The sequence below is a fragment of the Rana temporaria genome, chromosome 12 (assembly GCF_905171775.1).
Source record: "Rana temporaria chromosome 12, aRanTem1.1, whole genome shotgun sequence".
Taxonomy (NCBI): domain Eukaryota; kingdom Metazoa; phylum Chordata; class Amphibia; order Anura; family Ranidae; genus Rana; species Rana temporaria.
In genome coordinates this window covers 13,394,047-13,407,959 of record NC_053500.1, presented here as the reverse complement: position 1 = coordinate 13,407,959, position 13,913 = coordinate 13,394,047, and the positions used below count along the sequence as shown (strand labels likewise).

The window sequence follows — 13,913 nt, the reverse complement described above, 5'->3', positions numbered from 1 at the left end:
TATTTTTTTACACCGGTGTCTTTTTTCATCGGACAAACCGATCGTGTGTACATGGCTTTAGGATCTGAAAAGTAACTATAGCCCTCCCTAGGAGACCACTACAACGCAAGGAATGCAGTAATTATTCCTGGCTGTACTAAAGATTCTCCTTTGCAAGATCGACAAGCTGACTTGCCATGTAAAGTGTTTGACCCATTGGGCCAGATTCAGGTACCTGCGCCGCGGCGTAACGTATCCCGTTTACGTTACACCGCCGCAAGTTTTCAGCGTAAGTGCTTGATTCACAAAGCACTTGCCTGTAAACTTGCGGCGGCGTAGCGTAAAGCCGTCCGGCGCAAGCCCGCCTAATTCAAATGGGGCGGGGACCATTTAAATTAGGCGCGTTCCCGCGCCGAACGTACTGCGCATGCGCCGTCCCTAAAATTTCCCGACGTGCATTGCGCTAAATGACGTCGCAAGGATGTCATTGGTTTCGACGTTAACGTAAATGGCGTCTAGCGCCATTCACGGACGACTTACGCAAACGACATGAAATTTAAAATTTCGACGCGGGAACGGCGGCCATACTTAACATTGGCTTGACCACCTAGAGGGCAGCCTTAACTTTACGACGCGTATCGCTACGGAAACAACGTAAATTTACAGCGACGGGTAAATCGGACGTTCGTGAATCGGCGAAACGAGTCATTTGCATATTCTACGCCGACCGCAATGGAATCGCCACCTAGCGGCCGGCCTAGAATTGTAGCCTAAGATCCGAAGGCGTACGAAGCCGTACGCCTGTCGGATCTTAGCCAAATGCCATCGTATCTTGTTTGTGAATTACAAATTAAGATACGACGCGGCAAATTTGAAAGTACGCCGGAGTATCAGCAGATACTCCGGCGTACTGTTTCTGTGGATCTGGCCCATTGTCCCTACTTAATCCATGACTCCTTCCACACTGGACTTGCTAGACTGATGTTATATATAAATACTTTGTCCTGGTAGTGAAATGCTAATATTTATACGGTTCATTTTACAGTACTCTATGAAAATATGAAATGTAAGAACTGCAAGCAAACAAAGGAAATTATATTGGTGAAGAAAGAAAATTATTTTTCTGCTTTTTGATAACTGCTAACAAAGCATAAAACTAAAGACACGCCAACAGTGATCACATGCTCAACAATACTGTGTGATATTGAAATGTTCTGAGTGCCAACGAGTGGTGGACAACTGTTTTTCATTTGAACTGTGAGGAATGGTGGTCTTTCGAGAAGAAGAGGCACAATAAACAAGTAACCTTCACTGAGCTGCTCAATCTAAAAGCAGCTTGTTGACTGCCATCAATTATTTGACGGGGGGGCCAAAGGCAAGGTGTAGTGGTAAAAGATGGCTTTGGTTCTTCACCTATTGGCTTGTATCTTTGGGACTGGTGCATGGGTGGCCATCAACGGCTTATGGGTTGAACTTCCACTCATCGTCAATGAACTGCCAGAAGGTTGGTACTTACCATCTTACCTCACCATAATAATCCAAATGGCCAACATTGGGCCTTTGTTTGTTACCATAATGCACAAGTGGAAGCCTGGGAGGCTAAAGGAAGTTTGGGTCATATACACCATAATCATTTTGGGAATCGTGGCATTATTCCTTATGGCTTTTTTCTGGAAGGAAACCACCTGGATAGGAGGCCATTTGCACAGCACAGGATTCCTGGTCTTGACCTTTTTCCTATCTTTAGTAGATTGCACTTCATCTGTAACCTTTCTGCCGTTCATGATGCAACTGCAACCTAAGTATATAACAACATACTTTATCGGTGAGGGGCTTAGCGGGCTTATCCCAGGTCTTTTATCCTTGATCCAAGGCGTGGGAATGATAAAGTGCATTAATGTGACACACACTGAGAATGGAACACAAGGATGGTTAAACACCACAGAAACGGATCACTATATACAGACTCAATATCTCCCGGCAAACTTCTCCGTTCAGGTCTTCATTTTTCTTTTGTTCATCATGATGGTCTTCTGTCTCGTAGCTTTTTTCTTTCTAAGTAGGCGTTCCGAAAAGGAAGACCCCGATAATGACTTGCTCAAAAGTACAAACACCCTGAATTCCTACTCATCAACGGACATATCGAATGACACAAGGCCTTCAGAGGTGAGCGGGACAGGTGGAGGCGCCAGCAATGAGAACACTCCAGAGTCTGAAGCAAACAAAGTGGTGTACTCATATGGCCATTATGCACTTATATACTTCCTCACTGGATGGGTGAATGCCCTCACCAATGGAGTCCTTCCTTCCATACAGACATACTCATGCATGCCATATGGTAATCTGGCATACCATCTGGCAGCAGCCCTGGGATCCATGGCAAATCCTCTAGCTTGCTTGATTGCCATGTTCTTACCTAGCAGGTGAGTGTTAATGTTTTTATATTAAAGCAAACATATAATACATAGCACTGTGCAAACATTTTAGGCAGGTGTGAAAAAATGCTGTAAATGAAGAATGATTTCAGATATATAAGTGTTAATCATTTATTTTATTTTATTAATTAACAAGATGGAAAGTAAACAGAAGGGAAATCCAAATCAAATTCAAACCGGCTTTTCCTGTTTACATTGTGATCAGCCGTGATTGGACACGGCTGATCACGCAGTAAAGAGTCTCCGACGGAGAATCTTTACCTAGATCGGTGCTGCGGGGTGTCAGACTGACACCCTGCAACAACGATCGCCGTGATGGGCGCCCCCGGGGGCGCGCAGCGGCTCAATATACTGAGGACGTCATATGACGTCCAGTCAGGATATTGAAACCACTTTGCCGACGTCTTTTTGTTATAGGGCGGGCGGCAAGTGGTTAATAACTGGTTGAACCTCCTAAGTAGGGGTGCAACGGATCAAAAAACTCACGGTTCGGATCGTTCCTCGGATCAGGAGTCACGGATCGGATCATTTTTTGGATCAGCAAAAAAACAAAAATCTCCCCCCACTGTAATATCCACATGTCCCCCCCCCCACCAACTATAGTACCCCCTCGGTGCAGACACCCCCCCTCCTCTCAGTACAGTGACCCCCCCTCCTCTCAGTACAGTGACCCCCCCCACCTCTCAGTACAGTGACCCCCCCTCCTCTCAGTACAGTGACCCCCCCTGTTCTCAGTACAGTGACCCCCCCTGCTCTCAGTACAGTGACCCCCCCTGCTCCTCTCAGTACAGTGAACCCCCCCCTTCTCTCAGTACAGTGACCCCCCCCCTTCTCAGTACAGTGACCCCCCCCCTTCTCAGTACAGTGACACCCCTTCTCTCATTACAGTGACCCCTTCTCTCATTTTCTTGCAACTGTATTAGAAAAAAGAAAAAAAAAAAAAAACTATATACCGTAACTATTGGTGGAGCTAAAGGAGAATATATACAATCAGATTACAGATATGTTCAGCTTTGGATTTACTGAATACAACTACTTATACAATAATGGGCGTGCAGCTAATATGCAAATGAGACCCTTTCTACAACCTGTCACTATCCTCTGCCCAACCCATCTACTATATTATTCTATTCTATTATTTTGACTGACAGAACAGCTGACATGGTAAAAATTATAGAACGCTTCCACTGCATTACAGGGGCTGAGTTATTCTTTTTTTCTTTTAAGGCTAAAGAGCATCTGTCATACAAGAACTATAATTAGAATGTAAAGCCAAAGAGCAGAAGTTCCCTTCCCAAGAAAAATTACACATGGCCATCGTGAACAAAAATAATACTTCTCTCAGCTCTTCAAATCGCATCTCAAATCGTTCCAAATCGTACCCAGTGTGAACCAGGGCTCAAACCTAAAGATATAAAACTGGATTTTTTTTTGAAGAATCAACAAGTGGGACACAATCATGAAGTGGAACCAAATTTATTGGATATTTCAAACTTTTTTAACAAATAAAATTGGGCGTGCAAAATTATTCAGCCCCCTTAAGTTAATATTTTGTAGCGCCACCTTTTGCTGCGATTACAGCTGTAAGTCGCTTGGGGTGTGTCTCAGTTTTGCACATCGAGAGACTGAAATTTTTGCCCCTTCCTCCTTGCAAAACCGCACAAGCTCAGTGAGGTTGGATGGAGAGCATTTGTGAACAGCAGTTTTCAGTTCTTTCCACAGATTCTCGATTGGATTCAGTTCTGGACTTTGACTTGGCCATTCTAACACCTGGATATGTTTATTTGCGAACCATTCCATTGTAGATTTTGCTTTATGTTTTGGATCATTGTCTTGTTGGAAGACAAATCTCTGTCTCAGTCTCAGGTCTTTTGCAGACTCCATCAGGTTTTCTTCTAGAATGGTCCTGTATTTGGCTCCATCCATCTTCCCATCAATTTTAACCATCTTCCCTGTCCCTGCTGAAGAAAAGCAGGCCCAAACCATGATGCTGCCACCACCATGTTTCACAGTGGGGATGGTGTGTTCAGGGTGATGAGCTGTGTTGCTTTTACGCCAAACATAACGTTTTGCATTGTTGCCAAAATGTTAGATTTTGGTTTCATCTGACCAGAGCACCCTCTTCCACATGTTTGGTGTGTCTCCCAGGTGGCTTGTGGCAAACTTTAAACGACACTTTTTATGGATATCTTTAAGAAATGGCTTTCTTCTTGCCACTCTTCCATAAAGGCCAGATTTGTGCAGTATACAGGGACTGATTGTTGTCCTATGGACAGAGTCTCCCACCTCAGCTGTAGATCTCTGCAGTTCATCCAGAGTGATCATGGGCCTCTTGGCTGCATCTCTGATCAGTCTTCTCCTTGTATGAGCTGAAAGTTTAGAGGGACGGCCAGGTCTTCGTAGATTTGCAGTGGTCTGATACTCCTTCCATTTCAATATTATCGCTTGCACAGTGCTCATTGGGATGTTTAAAGCTTGGGAAATCTTTTTGTATCCAAATCCGGCTTTAAACTTCTCCACAACAGTATCTCGGACCTGCCTGGTGTGTTCCTTGTTCTTCATGATGCTCTCTGCGCTTTAAACGGACCTCTGAGACTATCACAGTGCAGGTGCATTTCTACGGAGACTTGATTACACACAGGTGGATTCTATTTATCATCATTAGTCATTTAGGTCAACATTGGATCATTCAGAGATCCTCACTGAACTTCTGGAGAGAGTTTGCTGCACTAAAAGTAAAGGGGCTGAATCATTTTGCACGCCCAATTTTTCACTTTTTTATTTGTTAAAAAAGTTTGAAATATCCAATAAATTTCGTTCCACTTCATGATTGTGTCTCACTTGTTGTTGATTCTTCAAAAAAAATTACAGTTTTATATCTTTATGTTTGAAGTCTGAAATGTGGCAAAAGGTCGCAAAGTTCAAGGGGGCCGAATACTTTCGCAAGGCACTGTAACATTAGAATATTGTGTCCCCTGTACCAGCTGCAGTTCACTTGGCATTGCAGAGGAAGAAAAAATGGCAAACATTTAGAAACCTTACTAGAAGATAGGCCTGATGTACTGCTCACTAACATTACCCTGAAATTAGTTGTATGTTTTTCCTTCAGGTCTCTTGTCAGTCTGGTGTTCTGGTCGGTGCTCGGGACAGGATTTGGGGCTTACAACATGATGACGGCAGTGATGAGTCCGTGCCCCATTCTACAAAGTACTAACTGGGGTGTTGCCCTTATTGTAAGTACAAAAGGTTACACTTCTTATTTATTGTATGACTTTCCAAAAGAAAAACCTGAGCGTCTCCAACAGTAAACAGTTTTTAATTTTTTTTTTATCTTATAGCTTTGTTTATATATTTCAGGTGTCCTGGCAAAAAACACAAATCCATTCTTTCTTTCCTTCTTTTTTCTCTCTCTCCCCCTTCCCTCTCTCTCCTCCCCTTCCCCTCTCTCTCTCCTCCCCCCTCTCTCTCCCCCTTCTCTCTCTCTCCTCCCCCTCATCTCTCTCTCCTCCCCCTCATCTCTCTCTCCTCCCCCTCCCTTTCTCTCTCCTCCTCCCTCCCTCTCTCCTCTCCCTTTCTCTCTCCCTCTCATCTCCCCCTCCTCTCCCTCTCTCTCCTCCCCCTCCCTCTCTCCTCCCCCTCCCCTCTCTCCCTCCCTCCTCCTCCCCTCTCCCCCTCCCTCTCCTCCCCCTCCCTCTCTCCTCTCCCTCTCTCCTCCCCTCTCCCTCCCTCTCTCTCTCCTCCCCCTCCCTCTCTCTCCTCCCTCTCTCTTTCATCCTCCCTCTCTCACTTTTTCTCTCTCTCTTTCTCCCTAGCTTCTTTCTTTCTTTCTCTCAAGCTTTTTCCACCTCTCTCTTTCTCTAACTTTTTCCATAGCTTTTTCTCTCTCTTTCTAATCCTTTCTTACTTTCTTTGTCTTGTTAAGCCTTTCTTTTCCTTCTTTTTTCCTTTCATTTCTCTCAAGCTTTTTTCTCTCTTTCTTGTTTCTCTCTCTCTCTCTCTAGCTTTTTCTTTAATTTCTCTCTAGCTTTTTCTTTCACTCTTTTTCTAGAGCTTGTTCTTTTTCTCTCTCTAATTATTTCTTACTTCTCTGTGTCTCTCTTTCTTTTTCTCTTTAATTATTTATTTCTTGCTCTAATTTCTCTCTCTATTTTTTTTCTTTCGTTCCCTCTAACTCTTTCTTTTTCGTTTCCCTCTCTCTCTCTAGCTTTTTCCTCCTTTCTCGCTCTAACATTTCTTTCACTCTTTTTCTAGAGCTTTTTCTCTTTCTTTCTCTTCTTTAATTCTTTCGTTTCTCTCTCGCTTTTTCTCTCTCTTTCTTGTTTCTCCCTCTCTCTCCCTAGCTTTTTCATTCATTTCTCTCTAGCTTTTTCTCTTTCACTCTTTTTCTAGAGCTTGTTCTCTATAATTCTTTCTTACTTCTCTGTCTCTCTCTTTCTTTTTCTCTTTATTTATTTATTTCTTGCTCTAATTTCTCTTGCTATGTTTTTCTTTCGTTAACTCTAAGTTTCTTTTTCTTTTTTTTCCGTTGTCCTTTCTCTCTCTAGCTGTTTCCTTCTTTCTCGCTCTAGCATTTCTTTCACTCTTTTTCTAGAGCTTTTTCTCTTCTTTAATTCTTTCCTTGCTTTTTTGTGTGTCCCCCCCCTCTATTTTTTTTTCTCTCAAGCCTTTTCTGTCTCTCTCACTCAAGCTTTTTCTCTTTCACTCTTTTTCTAGAGCTTTCTCAAACTAATTATTTCTTACTTTCTTTTGCTAATTCATTCTTTATCTTTTTCTCTCTCTCCCTTTCTCTTTCTTTCTTTTTGTCTTTCCCCCCCTTTTTTTTCTCCTTCTCCAGAAAGCTCAGGAGAACTGAGATAAATTACAGGGCATAAACCAATCTGCCTGAACACAGAATACTCTGTAAAGGCTTTAGTAGACAGGCACATGCTTATACCTGAACAGTTTTTCTTCTCATACAAGTCAAGTTTAATGCAAAGCCAACTAGAAGCACTGAAAAGCCAGCTCAATGCAACTCAAGACCAACTTGATGAAGCTTACAATTTAAAGTGGAAGTCCAGTCAAATTCCAACTAAGCCCAAACCTAACTCCCACCCTATTCTAAGACTATTCTAACTACCCTGTGAAAGAAAAGATGTCTTCTTTACTTACCTATTCTGAAGCTGCTCTGCTCTGGTCACATGATCGCGTTTCAGCACTGGCTTCAGTGTAGAGGAGGGACAGCCAACAACAAATGCCCCATAGTAAGCCTATAATTGACATTGTCGCCCAGGACCTGCAGCTGTTATTGTTGCCTATTCTCTACACCAGGGGTCTCCAAACTGCGGCCCGAGGGCCAGATGTGGCCCTTTGATAGCCTTTATCCGGCCCTTGGGGCACAATTCCTCCCACTGACATGAGGCACTATTCCTCCCACTGACACCAACAATGGGGCACTATATTATCCACTGATACCAATGATGGGATACTATTCCTCCTACTAATAGGAGGAATACTTCTCTTCCTATTGACCACCAACCCTGAGGCCATATTTGTGCTCACTGATGCTGGGCCCATGACATTTTCTTCCCTTGCTGGCCCCAATCCGGCCCTCCTAAAGTCTAAAGAGCAATAAAGTGGCCCTTTGTTTGAAAAGTTTGGAGACCCCTGCTCTACACTGAAGCTGGCGCTGGGACCTGATCATGTGACTAGACCAGAGCGGCCTCTGAGTAAGTATAGACATCTTTCCTCTCACAGGGTAGTTAGTGTAGTCTTAGAATGGGGGTGGGAGTAGGTTTAGGCTAATGGTCCGTACACACGATAAGAAAATGGGAAGTAACATTTTGTATGGCAAACGATCGGCTGATCATCTTAGTGTTAGTATAGTGCTTTCAACAGGTGATTCCAACTATTTGAGCAACAAAACCTGAGGGTGCAGGCTATAAAAATGTCAGATTTTCACTTCCGAAGTTGTGTTCTGTTGTACGAGAATTTTCATAAATTGAGCAACCTCACTTTCGATATGAGACTGGCATGCAACAACAAATGGATGATTAGTCGTCCGATAATCTGTGTACCAGGCTTTAGTTAGAATTTGACTGGAATTATACTTAAAATGTAAACAACTCAGAATTATAATTATACTTAAAATGTAAACAACTCAGAATTATAATCTATATATATAAAACTCAACGTGTCTGTGTGTGTATGTATGTATGTATGTATGTATGTATGTATGTATGTTCCAGCATCACGTCCAAACGGCTAAAGATATTAACATGAAACTTGGCACACATGTTACTTATATGTCAGCAACAAACATAGGATAGGTGGTTTAACCCTTACCCACCCCCATTTGCCATGGTCGGGGTTTTCCTTTAAAGTCCCATTGAACTCTATGGGAAATACATGTTACTTCATAACTTCCAAACAGCTGTACATATTTCGATAACACTTGGTCACATGTTACTTACATGTCCACTTAAACTATAGGATAGTTAATTTATCCATTAGCTACCCCCATTTGTGAGGGACGGGGTTTTTGTTTAAAGTCCCATGCAAATCAATGGAACAAAAAGATGGGGATATTTATATTACTATGATTTTCCTCCCCAAAAGGTTGAGGCCTCGTACACACGACAGAGATTCTCGGCAGAATTCACCGAGAAACTCGGTCAAAACCCGGATTCTGCCGAGAATCTCTGTCGTCTGTACAGTTTTGGCTCGATGGAGCCGCCGAGGAACTCGACGAGAAAATAGAGAACATGTTCTCTATTTTCTCGTTGTCCTCGTTCTCCTATGGGAGAAGCCGGCCCGCCGAGCTCCTCGGCGGCTTCATCCCAAAACTCGACGAGGAACTCGACGTGCCAAGCACGTCGAGTTCCTCTGTCGTGTGTACGGGGCCTAAGATAGGAAGACCGGGCAACGCCGGGTATTCAGCTAGTTATACTTAAAATGTAAACAACTCAGAAGCAAGTCAAAGCAGCACAATGGCAAAACATTTCCCCAGAAAGCCAACAGCTATTCACTTGCTACTGAGTCTACAGCCCGTGTACTTTCCTTATGCACTTGTTGAAGAATGATTTTTTTTAAAGAAAATGTCCTTCCACATTTACTGAGTTGCAGATGTCTTAGGCTGTCACAAGGTGGCGCTGTGTTCCTCTTTTTTTTTGTCCCCAATTTAAAGCAAGTAACTTCACTTTCCTGCAGTATGGAATTGATTGCAGCATTAGTGAAAGTAATACTAGGAAGGACTAACATAATACTTCCACTTATATGCGTCGTACACACGTCCGGGTTTTTATGTCAGGAAAACTGCGAGGAGAGCTTTTGGCTGGGAATCCCGGCCGTTTGTATGCTCCCTCGCAGTTTTTCCGACGGGAAAACTGCCAAAATCCCCCGGGCAAAAAAAGAGAGCACCAGCTCTCTTATTTCCCGTCGGGATTCCCGACTGACATTTTCCCATCGGAAATCCCGAGGGTGTGTACGAGGCATTAGCTATAAGGCCTCATGCACACTGGAGGTTATAAAAACACCAGTAGCGTTAGCTGTAGAAAGTTGTAGCTGTAGAATGTGAATGTAAAAATTTTTGCAGTAGCGTTTGCTTTTTTTTTTTTATAGCAAAACTATACTCCCACAAAAGCTGAATAGACACGTTTTTCTGTTTTTTTTACAGCTGAAAACTCCTCTACAAACACTGTTTTTTTGTTTGTTTTTTCCCAGCCAGAGAACGCCCCTACCAAAAAACTGCTGATAAAAGCCTATGTGAGCATGGACACATAGTAGGGTTGTACTTGCACTCCTAAAAATGCTCTGATGCTTGACCCGATACCTGGGCAGCCTCAGAGATGATCGTGTGGCAGTGGGTGCAGTTACAAGCACCGATCATCCTATATAGCTTCTCCTCCTCTCCCTCCCGCGGCTGTCAGGGAGATCGGTGCTTGTAACTGCCCCCACCACCGCACCAATAACCCCCAGCTGTCCCCCTTTGTGATGCCTGTGTGCTCCTCCGGGTCCCCCTCTGTGTCCTTCTCAGTGTCCCCCTCTTTGTCCTCCTCCAGGTCCCCCTCTGCTTCCTCCCCTGGGTCCCCCTCTGCGTCCTCCCCTGGGTCCCCCTCTGCGTCCTCCCCTGGGTCCCCCTCTTTGTCCTCTTTCGGGCCCCCCCCTTTGTCCTCCTCCGGATCATCCTCTGTGCTCCCTGTGTCCTTCTCCTCCGGGTCCCCTTCTGTGTCCTCGTTCAGGTCCCCCTCTGTGCTCCTCGTGTCCTTCTCCAGTGGGTCGCCCTCTGTGACCTCCTTTGGGTCCCCTTCTGTGCTCCCTGTGTCCTTCTCCTGCGGGTCCCCCTCTGTGCTTCTCCTCCCCGGGTCCCCTGATATCTCATCAAAGCCCCCCCCCCAAACAGGGCTAAAAATAAAATAAATAACCGTAATAAAAAGTTCAGTTAAATTGTAAAAAAAAAAAAAATTAAAAAACACTAACACCCCCCCCCCCCCAAAAAAAGTAGAAAGCATTGTAAAAAAAAATAGCACAAAAATATAAAATTATATATATAAAAAAAGTAAAAAACAAACAAAAAAAGAAAACAACACATTCCATGCCTCATCAGTGCCACCTACCAGTGCCCATCAGTGCTGCACATTAGTGCCACTGCCACACGACATTAAAATAAAGTATCGGTGAGTACTTGAAAAAAAGTATCGGTACTTGTACTCGGTCTTAAAAAAGTGATATCAGTGCAACCCTAACATATAGGCCCCTTTCAGACGTACAGACCGTTCGTCCGTTTATTACAAGTCAGTTTACGGACTTGTAATGCATCCCTAGGGGATCGCTTCTGTTAGCAGATGATGCATCCGCTAATGTCCGCAACTATCCGCGTCCGTCAGGATCCGGTTTTTCGGACGGAAGAAAACCCTATTTTTCTTCCGTCCGGCGGAACGGATCGGATGAAGACGGACATTCCGATTCCCCATAGGGGAGAGCGGAGGAGAGACAGGGCGGTCTCTGCACTGTGTGCGGGGACCGCCCTATCCGCCGACAGCTCAGCGGGGATTACGGATGACACAAAAACGGTCCGCTCCGTGTGACAGAGGCCATAGGATAACAGGCTGGGCCATAATCATGAACAGCAGTACTGCAACCTGAGTAACTACTGAAAGCGGAGAAAATCCGAAAATGAGAACTAAGATTCAAAAGAACAAAGATCCAAAAATAAGAACAAAAATTAAAAAATTCTAAAACCCGAAATCTGAAATAATAACTAACGAATAATAACCTAACTAACTATAAAATTATAGGTAGTGGAATTTACTTTCCAATTTGGCTGTTAGTGAATGTAATTTATCCGAAGTTACTAATTATGCAAAATAACGAATGCCGTATCTAAACGTATGGAACGTAACTAATTAATATTAATAAATAACAATAATAATAATAAAAAAATATTATTATTATTATTAATAATTCATTCTGTTCCATTTGTTTAGATGCAGCATTCGTTATTTCGGATAATTCGTAACTTTGGATAAATTCGTATTCGTTACGTTCACTAATAGCCAAACTTGAAAGAAAATTCCAATACCTATAATTTAATAGTTAGTTATTCTTAGTTAGCTAGTTATTACTTTGGATTTTCGTCTTTTCTCATTTTTGGATTTTCTTTGTTACTTTCGGATTTTATTTTTTATTTTGGGATTTTCGAATTTCCAAGAGAATCCCCGGAGAGCCAAGCTGGATGGTGTTGGGGCTCAGGTAAGTATTGGGGGGGGGGGGGCTGCTGTACAGAGTGTTTTTTTTTTTTTACCTTTAGAATTATTTTAAGACCCCCAAAGTCATGGGACTTCCAGTGCCACTTTTTATTGCGACTTGATGCAACTTTCATGTGACTTTGATGTTTTGCGACTTTGGCAAATCATAACAATACAGAGCGTGACACATATTATTGAACTTACAAAACCCGGTGAAGTGCAGCCAAAGTCGCAAAGATGAGACAAAGAAACAACTACTTCACAACTTTCGTGATTAGAACGTTGCAGTCTATAGACTCGTGTCACAAGGAAGACGCAGAAAAGTATTGAAGAAACAATTTTATTTTGGCACTGCAACTTAAGACGTAGCAAATAAAGTGGCACCCATTGAAATTAATGTGTTTTGACTTGTCATGCAACTTTCTGTGTCGCACGCCCCAGCAAGTTGCATGAGAAGTCCCTGGAGTGTGAACCAGGGCTAATAGTAGAAAAAAAAAGCACAGTAATGAAAATACTACATGTGTTATGCTTTTACAAACTGGTGCCAATGTAGGGGCAGAAATCTATTTTTTTTTATCTATTTGCTAGTGATGTTTATTTTTGTGCCATTCTTTAATGCTGGCAGTTAATTAATATCATAGTAAGTAATTATTACAATTATACTGACATATTTTTCCCATCAGGTCATCTCTTGGGTTCTCTTTATCGGTACGCTGAGTTACGTCAAAGTAATGATTGGGATAATTCTACGCAGCCAGGGTCACAGTGCCCTCCTTTGGTGCGGAGCGGTGGTGCAGTTGGGATCCATGATTGGGGCGCTTGTCATGTTCCCAATGGTCAATGTGTACGGGTTTTTCAAATCTGCGGATCTTTGCAATACGAACTGTCCTAGCTAAGAATTTTGATAAATGACTTGACACTAAACATACAGACATAAATACCTCTACATGAAAAGCACAGTTAAAGCGGAGTTCCAACTGTATATATATTTTTATAATGAATATCTTACGATCATAACAGTTATATATATCGCCGCTCGATTTACGATATGTAAGCAAAAAATAACTTTTATTCTTCTGTCTTGGCCATATTGCTTGTGGGCATGTGAAGCCCACAAGCACTATCTTCCGGGATCCGGTGCAGCTGAGCGACCAGCATGCACCGCCCGTTCTCGCGCATGTGCTCGCAATGACGCAAACTTCTGACGTTGCCATCACAACTGGTGGCGGCGGCGGAAGTGCCCGCCTCGTTGTGATGGCAACGAAGATAAGCATTGCGTCACTTCCGGTTTTGAAATCTTGCGATGCTGTGACGTCTCTTACTAAATTAGGCGTGCACAGTTTTTCGTATTCCTCAGTTTTGAACAAGATGCTCCTAAGTATTCTACATTTGAGGGAGAAAAAATACTTGAACTATATCTTAGAAGTATAGAGTAACAACATCCTGGTCACCTCTTTCAACAATTAATCCCTGCTTACTAAAATGAAAGGTGTTGCATGACTACGCAAGCTGCTTTACTCATCTATTGCCACTCACAATACTTTTTTGGGGCCATGAGAGTGAAAGTACTTTAGGGACACTCGAGCACCGCCCCCTCTATCCACGGCCGCCACTCCCTCCACCTTCAAGCTATGCGATGCTCTATCCATCGCCACCGCCACCCCCTATTCATGCGTCCGGACATATTTAGGAAGCTGGGCGCATGAATTACAGCGGCGGGGGTGTTTTTTTTTGTTGAAGCAGGCTTCAAAATAGGGTGAGCTCTTGGCGCAGAGCA

At 43.2% G+C, this 13,913-nt stretch overlaps 1 protein-coding gene across 3 annotated transcripts in view; it reads left to right on the top strand.

The window, feature by feature from the left end:
* SLC52A3 (solute carrier family 52 member 3) overlaps positions 1-13,101 on the top strand; it is a 58,225-nt gene extending 45,124 nt beyond the window's left edge. For all 3 annotated transcript variants that reach the window (XM_040331698.1, XM_040331697.1, XM_040331700.1), the window contains 3 exons: positions 1,025-2,402; positions 5,524-5,647; positions 12,820-13,101. In XM_040331698.1, coding sequence (XP_040187632.1) covers positions 1,375-2,402; positions 5,524-5,647; positions 12,820-13,032 — 1,365 coding nt within the window. In that variant the 5' untranslated portion in view covers positions 1,025-1,374 and the 3' untranslated portion in view covers positions 13,033-13,101. The remainder of the gene's footprint in view (positions 1-1,024; positions 2,403-5,523; positions 5,648-12,819) is intronic.
* The last annotated feature ends 812 nt before the right edge of the window (positions 13,102-13,913 follow it).